The following is a 14217-nucleotide window of genomic DNA, read 5'->3' as shown; positions in this document are numbered from 1 at the left end:
CTGAGGGATTTCTTTACCCATAGAGCTAGTGTGGCAGCTTTCACCACCCTGCTCCTGATTCCTATGTGTGACCAGGGGGAAGGAGGCCTGGATGGAGAGCTCTGAGCCCTCTCTACATAGTACTAGGAGCTCAGCTGATCCCCAGCTAGCCCTGGTTCTGTACTAAGTACAGTTCTGCCAAACCAGAATATTTGGCCCATCACATAAGAAATACTATGTAGGTTGGAAATGTAACTTTTGCATTTCTTAAATTTTTTTTTATTTAATTTTGTGAATTTTAATTAGGCCAACTATATTGCTGTGTTTTTTAGCATTTAGGCTATGTGTACACTGCTCACCTTACAGCGGCACACGATACATGTGGGGAGCGGATTCCTCCATCATCCCACAAAGTTCCAGGACCAGGCAACTCCTTCACACCATACGCTTCTCTACTCAGATCCTGTGGAGGATGCTTTGTAGGTCCTCACTGGGGAGAGGACAGAGACAGGATGCAGTTGGGGGCCATAGTTAAGGATGCATATCATCTCCCTTCCAGATACATAGAGATTCCCAGGAAAAAAAGTATATAGCTACCCCAAGGCAATGTGGCTTCAGTTAATTTAGGTGAATAGGATGGGGAAGGAGTGAGATCCTGCCTTTGCTGTTCCCATAGGTTGGCTGGAGACCGGTTTCTGAAAAGCTAGGTTTAGAAGTCAGTAAAACATCTGTTTACACTGTCACACTGAAACTTTATTTTTTTTAAATAGAATCTTATAATGTTCAGTGCATCAGAAGAGGCTGAAGAAACTGTGGAGCAATCCTCTACTTGCAGGATTTATTTTTTTCTCTCCATATTAATAATTTTCTCCTGTCTTGATGTTGGTATAAGTTTAGGAGCGGGGTTGTTGTGTTTCTGGGTTTTGGGAGAGAATTTTAGTGGTGGGGATGCTATTGGAAAACTTAATCTTTCTCATATACATTGTCTCAGTAACCATCTAAGAGTAACAAGCCCTGTCCATATCTGATCTCCCTGATCACAAAGGAAATGGACGTTTGCTAAAAATCTCATCTATGGGATGTTTGCAATCAGTATTTTTCATTCCACCCTCACCTCACCACAACCAAAGGCATTAGTTCTCTGAGCGGACTCTGCCCATGCTAAATTTAAAATTTCAGATTTGAATCCCATTGGGTTATTTTTAATGTGGTTAGAATTATTTTTCTCAGTGGGCAATGTATATATTCTTTTCATTCTCATGTATCACAGTAATGGCTCAAGAGATTTTTGGGCAAACGTTCCAAGCGCTTCGTTCTTGAGCAGACAGCAAACAGAAAATTCAGCTCCGATCTGTGTATTTATCTGGCCCTTATTCCCATAGTGTCAGAGCACCTCACAGTCTTTGATGTATGGGGTTAGGTGCTGTATCCCATGAGAAACTGAGGCATGGAGAGACTGTCACTTGCCCAAGGTCACAGGCCTGTAATCCAGGACTGAATCAAGCCCTTGGGTTTTGCTGTGTGACAAGCTTTGAACCATGTGTGATGCACTGATAAACAGCGTGTTTTCTTCTTTGAATATAATATTGTGCCCTTGTTTTTTAAAGGTTCCTGTACCAGATATGATGATGCCCAATAGTATGCTATTACCCGCAGCTCCTTCAGAGAAATCCGAGTGTGACACACCTGCTACCATTACAGCAGAAGGATCTGGGAAATATTCAGGTATGCAAACAAAAGACCAGACATGGAGAATCTAAATGAGTGATTCTTGGAGCAAACCACTTGATTCTTCCTTGGTACACTACTAGTTTTTTGGTTACAAACATTAATAAGAGGTAACAGGAGAAAAATAGTAAGATGTCATCTAGGGCATGATTTTCAAAGATGGGCCTCTATAAATGCCACAGCTCAGCAATGAACTTGGCTCTTTGCACTGACACATATCTAGTTGGATGCACATTGCCCATGTCATTGTACAAATACTTGACTTGAGCTAGTATACACCTGTGGTCATTTTTATGTAGAAATTAGGCATGCAGCTGTATGTGGCCATTTTGAAAATAAGCCCCTTGCTGTTTTAAAAATATGATCTAAAAGATAATGAGCCATCTGTAACTCTCACTAGAGCCAATGGGAATGTCAGATGAATGGGTCCTTAGGATCAAGCCCATATTTCAATTTTCAATTTTCACTCCAGACACTCTCCCCCCTGTGCTAATAGGCTGTCTGCTCCAAGCCCCCGCTCAGTCTTTTCACCTAATCCCTCCCCCCTTAATACCTTCTTCTCTCCATGCCCTGTCCCTCTCAGCATCCCTTCTATCTGCTTTCTCCTCCCCTCCATCTCTATGTTTAGCTAACTGAACCCCATCCTAAGAATTAGCTAAAAATATTGTGGCACTAACATTCTGTTTGTCACCATCACACTGATCACTCTGCTTGTGTGTTTGTCCCTTTTCCCTACTCTTTATCTCTCTCTTTTATTTGTTTATTAACAATTTGGGGCAGGGACTGTCTATGTTTGTACCTTGCACAGTCGGGGACCATTTTTGGTTGGTCCTTAGGCACTACTGTGATAAGTGTGATAAATAATAATATTGCCTATGCTCAAATGTTACATGTCTAAAAGATATTTCTTTGTCTTCCTTAATCAGGTGACAGTCTGATGGATGAGAAAAATACTCCTGGGCTTGATGAAGCAAAAACTGGAATGGAAATTAAGACTGAGGAACAGAAGCCACCTAAGGAATGTACTGAAATGCCAGAATGGAATAAGAGCAGCAGTAAGGATACAAAGATCACCGAATCACTGCCGGATCAATTGAACGAACAGCAGAAGAAGCAGCAACTATCTGTTTCTGATCGCCATGTCTATAAATATCGTTGTAACCATTGTAGCTTGGCTTTTAAGACTATGCAGAAGCTTCAGATACATTCCCAGTATCATGCTATTCGGGCTGCTACCATGTGTAGCCTTTGTCAACGTAGCTTCCGTACATTCCAGGCTTTAAAAAAACACTTGGAAGCAGGCCACCCTGAACTCAATGAAGCTGAAATTCAGCAGCTGTATGCATCATTACCTGTAAATGGTGAACTCTGGGCAGAAAGTGAAAGTATGGCACAAGATGATCATGCACTAGAACAGGAAATAGAACGAGATTATGAAATGGACCAGGAAGGTAAAGCAAGTCCTGTAGGAAGTGATAGTAGCTCTATTCCAGATGATATAGGCTCAGAACCAAAGCGGACCTTACCTTTTAGAAAAGGGCCAAATTTTACTATGGAAAAATTTCTAGATCCATCTCGCCCATATAAATGTACAGTGTGTAAAGAATCTTTCACTCAAAAGAACATTCTCTTGGTCCATTATAATTCAGTGTCTCATTTACATAAACTCAAAAAGGTTTTGCAGGAAGCATCAAGTCCTGTCCCTCAAGAAAGCAACAGCAGCACTGATAACAAACCCTACAAATGCAGCATTTGTAATGTTGCATATAGCCAAAGTTCTACGTTGGAAATCCATATGAGATCTGTGCTTCATCAGACTAAGGCAAGGGCTGCAAAATTAGAACCAAGTGGTAATATAACTAGTGGAAATAGTGTAGCAGGGAATGTTAATAGCCCTAGCCAAGGGATGCTAGATTCTATGAGCTTACCAGCAGTTAACAGCAAAGATACCCACTTAGATGCCAAAGAATTAAATAAAAAGCAAGCTTCTGAATTAATTTCTGCTCAGCCTACACATCATCCATCCCAGTCACCAGCACAACTTCAAATGCAATTACAACATGAACTGCAACAGCAAGCTGCATTCTTTCAGCCCCAGTTTCTAAACCCTGCATTTTTGCCTCACTTTCCCATGACACCAGAAGCATTGCTGCAATTTCAACAGCCTCAATTCCTTTTTCCATTCTACATACCTGGGACAGAATTTAGCCTGAGCCCAGACCTGTGTTTGCCTAGTTCTGCCACATTTGGTATGCCTGGAATGGCAGGGATGGCAGGATCACTGCTAGAAGATTTAAAGCAGCAGATACAAACTCAACACCATGTTGGACAAACGCAACTACAAATCTTACAGCAACAAGCACAACAGTATCAATCAACACAACCCCAAATTCAGTCACAAAAACAGCATCAGCAAAGTAGCAAACTAATGAAACAGGAGCAAAATAGTCTAGTAAGTGCAGACTGTCAGCTGATAAAGGATATGCCATCATATAAAGAATCAGAAGAGATTTCTGAGAAACAAGAAAAGCCAAAGCAAGAACTGACAAATGAAAGTGAAGGACTAAAGGAGAGCAAAGATATGAAGAAGCAGAAATCCTCAGAACCAACCATTCCACCACCTAGAATAGCTTCTGGAGCTAGAGGAAACGCAGCCAAAGCTTTGCTGGAGAATTTTGGCTTTGAGCTAGTTATTCAGTATAATGAAAACAGACAAAAAGTACAGAAAAAAAGTAAGACCAGTGAAGGTGAAAACATTGACAAACTGGAATGTGGAACATGTAGTAAACTATTTTCTAACATTCTTATTTTGAAGAGTCATCAAGAGCACGTGCACGGTCAGTTTTTTCCTTATGGAGCACTAGAGAAATTTGCCCGTCAATACAGGGAGGCTTATGACAAGCTTTACCCAATTTCACCATCCTCTCCAGAAACACCGCCACCACCACCACCTCCCCCGCCTCCTCCCCCGCCCCTGCCTCCAACTCCTTCACAGCCTTCTTCGGCCAGCTGTGGAAAAATTCAAAATACAACTCCCACTCCTTTGCAAGCTCCTCCACCTACCCCACCACCGCCGCCTCCACCTCCGCCACCCCCTCCGCCACCTCCGCCACCATCTTCAGCTCCACCTCAGGTCCAGCTGCCTGTTTCATTAGATCTTCCGCTTTTCCCTCCAATTATGATGCAGCCAGTGCAACATCCTGCGTTGCCTCCTCAGCTTGCCCTCCAACTACCACCCATGGATACTTTGTCTGCAGATCTTACTCAGCTTTGTCAGCAGCAGCTAGGATTAGATCCTAACTTCCTACGACATTCTCAGTTCAAGCGTCCACGTACAAGAATCACAGATGATCAGTTAAAAATCTTGCGGGCTTATTTTGATATTAACAATTCTCCAAGTGAAGAACAGATTCAAGAAATGGCTGAGAAATCTGGCCTTTCCCAAAAAGTTATCAAACACTGGTTTCGTAATACACTTTTTAAGGAACGACAAAGAAATAAAGATTCCCCATACAACTTTAGTAATCCTCCCATAACTGTCTTGGAAGATATCAGAATTGATCCTCAACCCACTTCTTTAGAGCATTACAAATCTGATGCATCTTTCAGCAAGAGATCATCTAGAACCAGGTTTACTGACTACCAACTTAGGGTCTTACAAGATTTTTTTGACACAAATGCTTATCCAAAGGATGATGAAATTGAACAACTTTCAACTGTACTTAACCTACCTACTCGAGTTATTGTTGTATGGTTCCAAAATGCACGACAGAAAGCTCGCAAAAGTTATGAAAATCAAGCAGAAACTAAAGATAATGAAAAAAGGGAACTCACTAATGAGCGCTATATTCGAACTAGCAACATGCAATATCAATGTAAAAAGTGCAACGTAGTTTTTCCCAGAATTTTTGATTTGATTACACACCAGAAAAAACAGTGTTACAAAGATGAAGATGATGATGCTCAAGATGAAAGCCAAACAGAAGATTCCATGGATGCCACAGATCAAATGCTATATAAAAGTTTCACAGTTTCTGGCCAAACAGACTCATCAAAAAGTACAACTGCGACAGCAGCAAGCTCTGGTTCTGGTTCTAGTACTCCTTTATTGCCATCACCCAGACCGGAGCCTGAGAAGAGTTCTCCTAAACCTGAGGCAACAGAAAAGCCAAAGCAAAATGACATCATCCCTAAGCAAACTGATACCACCTCACAAGTCACCAAACCCGTACAGTCTGCACCAATAACTTCCTCTGATCCACAACCCTCAGTCTCTCAGCCACAACAGCAAAAACAACCACAGATGGTAGGACGACCTCCTTCTGCATCACAAACCACACCAGTTCCTTCTAGTCCTATGTCAATTTCAATGACTTCTCTACAGAACAGTCTACCTCCTCAGTTACTACAATACCAATGTGACCAGTGTACAGTTGCCTTTCCAACTCTAGAACTTTGGCAAGAGCACCAGCACATGCATTTCCTAGCAGCCCAAAACCAATTTCTTCACTCTCAGTTTTTAGAAAGACCCATGGATATGCCCTATATGATATTTGACCCCAATAATCCTCTGATGACTGGACAATTGCTTAATAGTTCTCTTGCTCAGATGCCCCAGCAGACAAGCTCATCACATACATCCCACCCTGCTACAGTTTCTGGCTCACTTAAACGAAAACTGGATGATAAAGAAGATAATAATTGTAGTGAAAAGGAGGGAGGAAACAGTGGTGAAGACCAACATCGTGATAAGCGCTTGAGAACTACCATTACTCCAGAGCAGCTGGAAATACTCTATGAAAAATACCTATTAGATTCTAATCCTACCAGAAAGATGCTAGATCATATTGCACGTGAAGTGGGACTTAAAAAGAGAGTAGTACAAGTCTGGTTTCAGAACACACGAGCCCGAGAAAGAAAAGGACAGTTCCGTGCAGTAGGTCCAGCCCAGTCACATAAAAGATGTCCTTTTTGTCGAGCACTGTTTAAAGCAAAGTCAGCTTTGGAAAGTCACATTCGCTCTCGGCACTGGAATGAAGGAAAACAGGCAGGTTATAGTTTGCCTCCAAGTCCGTTAATATCAACTGAAGATGGAGGAGAAAGTCCACAAAAATATATATTTTTTGATTATCCGTCACTATCGTTAACAAAGATTGATCTATCAAGTGAAAATGAATTAGCCTCCACAGTGTCAACCCCTGTTAGTAAAACTGCAGAGATGTCCCCAAAGAATCTTTTAAGCCCTTCTTCTTTCAAAGCGGAGTGCAGTGAGGATATAGAAAATCTGAATGCCCCTCCTGCTGACTCTGGGTATGATCAAAATAAGACTGACTTTGATGAGACTTCATCAATTAATACAGCGATTAGTGATGCCACAACAGGAGATGAGGGAAACAATGAAATGGAAAACATGACTGGTAGTTCAGGGGATGTGAAACCTGTATCATCTCCCAAAGAGCCAAAAACACTTGTGAATGATTCTTTTTCAAAAACAGCAACCACACCTACAATTGAGAATTGTGATGAAAAGTTTCTCTTCTCCCTAACTAGCCCATCGGTACATTTCAGTGACAAAGATGGTGATCATGACCAAAGTTTTTACATTACTGATGATGCCGACGATAATGCCGATCGCAGTGAAACATCAAGCATTGCAGATCCAAGTTCGCCCAACCCATTTGGAGCTAACAACCCCTTTAAATCCAAAAATAGTGATCGACCAGGTCACAAACGTTTTCGAACACAAATGAGTAACCTCCAGCTTAAAGTCCTCAAGGCTTGCTTTAGTGACTATCGGACTCCAACCATGCAAGAATGTGAAATGCTAGGGAATGAGATTGGTTTGCCCAAACGGGTGGTCCAGGTTTGGTTCCAGAATGCCCGGGCAAAAGAAAAGAAATTCAAAATTAACATAGGGAAGCCATTCATGATAAATCAGAGTGGACCTGATGGGACAAAGCCAGAATGTTCTCTATGTGGGGTGAAGTATTCTGCACGTTTATCTATAAGAGACCATATCTTTTCCAAACAACATATTTCAAAAGTGAGAGAAACTGTAGGAAGTCAGCTAGATCGGGAGAAAGATTATTTAGCTCCCACAACTGTTAGACAGCTGATGGCACAGCAGGAATTGGATCGTATAAAGAAGGCTACAGATGTACTAGGCTTAACAGTACAGCAGCCAGGCATGATGGACAGCAGTTCACTTCATGGTATCAGTTTGCCAGCAGCTTACCCAGGACTCCCTGGCCTTCCTCCTGTTCTTCTGCCTGGAATGAATGGTCCATCCTCCTTGCCTGGATTTCCACAAAGTTCAAACAGTAAGTCAGTAAGGGGATGAATTGTTTATTTGATTAATTTTAATGATATTGTGTAGTTATCGACCACCTGTGAAGAACAGCATACTGTGCATTCATATCCTATTCCTATCACTTCTCTGTGTGCATCAAAGTACTGCTATTGACTACACTCAGCCCGTTATTGGATTGTTTCAGTAGGTAGTTGGTAATATCACTGGTTCTCCCAAAACTGAAATTCAGTTGAAGAATTAAATTGAAATCCAACATCCAGAAGTACTTTTTATTAAATTGTGTAACTATCTGTATAGTGCACTCTAGTGTGTTGTGCACTAACTGGCCCATGTGGACCCTGCTGGCATGCGCTAAAAGTTCCCTAGTGCACGTTAATGTAGTACTGTTTGAAGCGGGATTACATTAATGTGCACTAGGAAACTTTTAGTACACACCAGCAGGGTCCACATGGGCCAGTTAGTGCACAACACACTAGTGCCCACTAGAAATTACACTCCACTTGTGCGGACTAATACATTGTGTAGACGAGCCCTTAGGCAGCCTTGACTGCAATAACATTTTATCTAATATTATTGTTCTAGTTATTTTGAGTTGAGATTTCTTTACACAAAGTGTAGATTAACATTTTATATTTAATGGCTTGAAAAAATGAAACTGAACAAATCAGCCTATGAAACACAGAGTAGAATTTGCACCAAAACCTGCCTTAAGCAACCACCCAATAGACCCATCAAAATCTGTTGCCTAATTCAGAAGGTGTTTAACTAGACGTGATACAGATTTTTACTGGAGGTAGTTCTTATTGACTATTTCACTGAGGCCCAAATCCTGAGAGGTGCTGAGCATCTGCAGCCCCCTGTGATTTGTATGGACGCGACACACGCTCATCATGCCATTCGGGCTTGTGTATGTAACTGAGCATCTGCTGTGATTTAGACAGAGTGCTGCGGTTGACTCTGCACATCATTTTGCTTCCATTACTCTTACTGAGAAGCGCTTACTCGTGCAGAGTTTCACTGAGGTTACAGAATTAGGCTTTCTGTATAGAAATTTGTTTAACCCCGACAGAAGGAACCTGATTTTTTTTTAAATGGTTTCCAGGGTTGTAGGCAGAGTTCACTGTAGGTGCAACATTGCGGATGCAAATTCTAATATTCAATTTCTACCTACCTGATTGCACAGGCAAATCAAGTAATTAGACATCAAAATTAGTGGGTGGGGGAAGGCCCCTTCATGTAAGTGGCCCAGTGACTCCATTTGTGTTGCCTTAGGTTGTTAAATTTTGATTTATGTAAACAACTTACTTTGCCACGAGGGCTACTGATTCAATCACCAATATGGTCAGTCAGACTAGAGCTGTAGCAGTAGCTCCTGTTCTATACAGTTCTGTTTTGATTGATGATGACCATGTCATTGCTTCCCTAAGTGGTGGTCAAAGCATCTTGTTTTTCTATTCATTGGGTCAGAAGGGCTTTCCTTCCACAATGGATTCTCTGGCTGAGTGCCCTTCTGTTTTTGTCAAATAGTTATTGGCACACAGAGTGCATATAAAACAAATAGGAAGTAGTTTTGAAATACTGTAATATATTCATTTAGTCTCCTCTTAATTGTATATAATGTATATGTCCAAAAGTGGCTAATCTCTGTTTATAGAAATCAGGGATATAATATAATTTGTCTACATAACTTAGCTAAATGGCCTTAGTCAACCTCATCTTCAAATATAGTAAACCCCAGGAAACTCACATAGCTCTCCAAATTATTCCCTTATTAATGTACAGACGAAATGTTTGGTAATACAGACCAGCTGGTCTATGATAATTGAATTATCAGATTGTCTAATTTCCACACTACATCTTTTATTTGAGATAAATTTAAATCATTAATACAGTAACATATTCAGTGAATCACCAATTGAGATGGATTCTCAGCCCCTTTCATCTCACATCTTTTTAGGTTAATCGGTTCATTATGGTCTAACTCCACGGTGTAAATTGGCTAATAGAGTTTTGTCATTAGGTTTTTCTTCAACCATATGTTAAGTAGCCCCTGCATCCCTTTTTTGTTGCCCAGTAAATATGTGCATAGATAAATCTTCATTCCCTAATGGTACATATTAGAGTAGTAGTCAAAGTGAAAATAAAAATAGATTAGTTTAATCTTTCATTACTGAAAAGTACTCATTATCCTTAAAAGTTCTCTAATATGTGTTCAACACTGCTATTCTCCACACCTAATTAACCCACTTTTAACATCTCCTCTGCTGTGCTTTGGGTAACAGTTCACATCCATATTTGATGCCGGGAAAAGTTTAAGCATAACCTTCTTGGAGTCTGCCTCTGAGCAGACTCTTCACTGCTTCTAACTCTTCATCTTCTAACTTTTTCTGCATTCACAGCCATCAGAATACCGCTTCTGCCTTACTAACTGTGTGAGGGATTTCCTGAAGCCTGCTCCCGAGGTGTTACTAACCTGTTCCTCAATTATTGTACATGCTCTGAATTTCAGATTTTATTATTTTTTGCTTGTGTGTCATTTCCTCTTCCTGGTCCCGATCTGCTAACACATACACACAAGCTGTCCCATTGATTTAATGGGATTGCTTATGTGAATAGTTGCTCACGTGCATAAATGTTTATGGGGTTGACACATGTTTTCAGCAGCAAAGGCCAGTCTGTTTTGTGATCTTAAAGGGACAATGTCAACATAAAAAAATGCACATTTTTATAGAATGTCATTGCTGTTATTACTAAGACACTACATTAGTGAAACTATAATAATTAAAATGGAATTTTCCTTTTGTCTTCATTTGTCTATCACTTTTTTCATTGTACTCATTCTGGAAAGTGAAACTAACCTGATCAGCTTCACTTGGCTTATAATCAATTTCACTTTCAGGTTCTTGTGCCCAACGCTGTTTTATTTGGGTTTCAAAACTGCATGGAAATTATTAACTTCCCTCAAAATGCTTTTAAATAAATTTTTAAACATGCAACATTTCCTGTACCATCAGGCAGGGAAAAATTATATTTTCCTAAATTATGGAAAATCTAAATTTTGAGCCTAAACTACTTGAAATTGGTCCTATTAATTTCATTAAACACAGTGCTGTAACTGGACCTTTACTGGCAAAGATTACTTCACTTGGAAGAATATATTAACTCCCTTTCTGGATAGACAGATCAAGCAAATTTAGACATATTCAGGTGTATCTGGGCACAGTTATTTTCTCAGTGTCAGAAAGATTGTCTGGTTCTATGATATTATTCCCAGAAAACATCTCCCCATAGGATGAACTTCTTGAAATGAGAAATACCGTCTTATGATTGATCTGTTAAATTAAATACACCACCTTAGAGACATTAAATGCTGTATAATTTTTCAGCATTATTATTATGATTGTTCAGCGTATATATGGTCATTTTCAGGAGGTTCCACTTCCTAGGGTATACTTCAAGTCTGGCTTATTTCCACTCTTCAGCCTCACTCCTATTTTATAGTATGCTGCAGATGGAAGAGCTTTCTGCTGGGAAGTCTCATTTATAGTTTTTCATCCTCTGCTAACAAACTTAATATTCTCTAGTCTTAATTTGTGTTTTTCCCCTATCAGAACACTCGTGCTTCAACGTGCTTCTACAATGAATACTGGATCTTCAAGTCATGATCATTAGAGTCTGAGCTCATCACTTAAGACTGAGGCTGTCTTTAAGATTCACAGCATGTTTTTTCCAAGAATGTGCACATCACTGGGTAATGTGCACTTCAGTCATTTCTGAAGTCTTATCAAGAGAGAAATACGATTTAGCAGCCCTTATTTTTCTCATGACTAGGGCCCTAAATCATGTTCTCTATTCTTCTTTGAACCCTTGTTTCCTTTTTCATTTATCTTGTTTGTGTTTATCTGTCTCAGATTCCTCTGAAAGAGACCTCAAGTGTGCCATAAAACCACTTAAAACAGCCACTTAAAAGAGACACGTAGCAGAGCTAAAACATTTCTTTATAATTAGTGAATTTTCCAGTCTGTTTCCTTCATGTCACTTATGGGAGAATGAGATTCATCAGGACTCCTGTACTGAGTTTTAGGTACCCTCAATCCACACTTCCCTGTAACAAACCCATTACTCCTATTCTTTGCTGCAATGTTCTCAGATGTTTAGTTGATTTTTGTACATTTCAACTAAATTCCAAAGAATATAATGGGAAAATAAAATAGGTGGATGGGTGAGGTAGTCAGCATCATTGTGAGTATATTGAGGGCAAGAGGATGAGTGGGGCTGAAAGAGAAGAGGAATGCAAAGGAATTGTAAAAACCCTCAATAGCTATTGAGCCCAAAGTAGTATGATTCAAAAACAGCAGACAAAGCTGGGGTAGCAATTCACATTGATAACATCATCCATGCCTTTTTCCTGTAGGGTGGTTGCCATCAAATAAATTTTCAACAGACACTACAAGGCTTCCACAGTTATTTCCTACTGAAAGTATAGGGTGAAGCAACAGTATCAGATACCACTGTACGGTAACTGCAGCAATTACTGACTCTTTAATGATGACCATTGCGACTTGTTTCCCTATACTATCTAATCCCTGCTAACAATACATTTTAAATAGCAGTAATAATATTGTGGCTACCATTAAATGGTCTCTTTGTTAAATCTGATAATCATTCCCCCTGAATTCTAATTGCTTTATTCCTAAGTAATGCTAAGCACCTGGATATTGATGATTTAAACTTCATTCTTGCCCACTAGATTAGTGCTTCCATGTAGCTAATACCCATCTAACCTCCATTATTGAGCCTGCAATATTGTTTTCTTATCCATGCACTCATAGGCTTTTCCTGGGGGCTGCTTTACTCCTACTGTCCTTTGAACATTAGGTTTTCTGTGTGCTCATTTCTCTACCAAGTTTATTTGTCTCTGAAAACAGACTTGGCCACAATGTACAGCCTCTTACAATTCCCTTTTCTATCCTGTGCCATCATTTAGTTTCCTGGCCAACTACACCTCTTTAAATTGCTTTAAAATAGACTGTTACCAGCCACTTACACTATATTTGGTACTTGAAACATAGCAAAGATTTCTTCCATTAATATATGAGAGACACTTGTACCATGCATGCATCCTCCAAACAAAACCAACGCACACTTAGGTTTCCTTCTCTAATGAGTTGGAAATCATGCCTGCATGTTTCAAGTAAACTGAGAACAACAGCATTCCTGTGTAGATGTACTTTAATACTAATACACTTATCTCCCAGCAAATGCTGTGTTGACTTGATTGTCATGATGGTAGAGAATAGCTTTGCCTGTACACTCAAAAATGAAAATGTGAACTGTGCTGTGTCCTAATAATGAATAGCATTGCTTTCCTTGCTATTTTTGTCAGTGTCTTGGATGGTCATTTGCCGTTGATAACAATACCTTTCTTTATTTGGTATTGTTATATTTTCCCACTTCAATTTGGGAAATTTCATTTTATTTGATAGCTAATTACTTGTAGTGAGCTCCATCGTTACTAGATTTCTCAGGTGAAGAACAAGCAGGTATATCATCAGAGAGGTTAAAATGAATAACAAAGTAGAGATCTGACAAAGTATCAGTTAGTGGGAACATTCGCACTGTGCTTGGTGCTTCTTTTCTAATCATTTGCTGTGGAGCATACTGAAGGAAATCACTTTCACCCAGGAACATTAGCATTATACCTATAAGTATGATCCTGACCCTGCCAACGGATCCACGTTGCATTCCCACAAAAATCTATATACAAGCAAGGGTTCATGCACACAGACATGATGGCAGGATCAGGGCCATAATTTGTATGTTTTCAAGCAATATAACATTATAATGAATGAAATTTTATACAAGTAAATATATGGTTTATTAATGCAGGAGATAATTCCAGTTTTTAAACCATTAAATTAATAATGTACGGTTTCATTCTTATTGCATCAATGGTGTTTTCTTTTTTTCAAATGATGACCTTTCCATGACCAGGATTGTATAATCAACAGTCTTTTCAGGTGTTAAACATAACAAGCATTAACTTGCCTTGTGGATTGATGATGGTCATATTTCTGTTGTTGTTTTCAGCTTTAACATCTCCTGGTGCAGGCATGCTTGGGTTTCCTACTTCAGCTACTTCGTCTCCTACGCTGTCTCTCAGCAGTGCCCCCTCCAAATCTTTGCTGCAGACTCCACCA

The 14217-nt window shown here is 39.8% G+C and overlaps 1 protein-coding gene across 2 annotated transcripts in view; it reads left to right on the top strand.

Annotated features, from left to right (window-relative positions):
* Window positions 1-14217, top strand: part of ZFHX4 (zinc finger homeobox 4) — a 149822-nt gene that overhangs the window by 134234 nt on the left and 1371 nt on the right. For both annotated transcript variants that reach the window (XM_065399176.1, XM_065399175.1), the window contains exons 9-11: window positions 1587-1704; window positions 2634-8027; window positions 14108-14217. The exon at window positions 14108-14217 is cut by the window's right edge and continues 1371 nt beyond it. In XM_065399176.1, the coding sequence (XP_065255248.1) occupies window positions 1587-1704; window positions 2634-8027; window positions 14108-14217 (5622 nt within the window). The remainder of the gene's footprint in view (window positions 1-1586; window positions 1705-2633; window positions 8028-14107) is intronic.

The sequence above is a fragment of the Emys orbicularis genome, chromosome 2 (genome assembly GCF_028017835.1).
Source record: "Emys orbicularis isolate rEmyOrb1 chromosome 2, rEmyOrb1.hap1, whole genome shotgun sequence".
In the NCBI taxonomy this organism is placed as follows: domain Eukaryota; kingdom Metazoa; phylum Chordata; order Testudines; family Emydidae; genus Emys; species Emys orbicularis.
The sequence above is the reverse complement of the archived record's forward strand: the minus strand, read 5'-3'. Positions and strand labels throughout refer to the sequence as shown.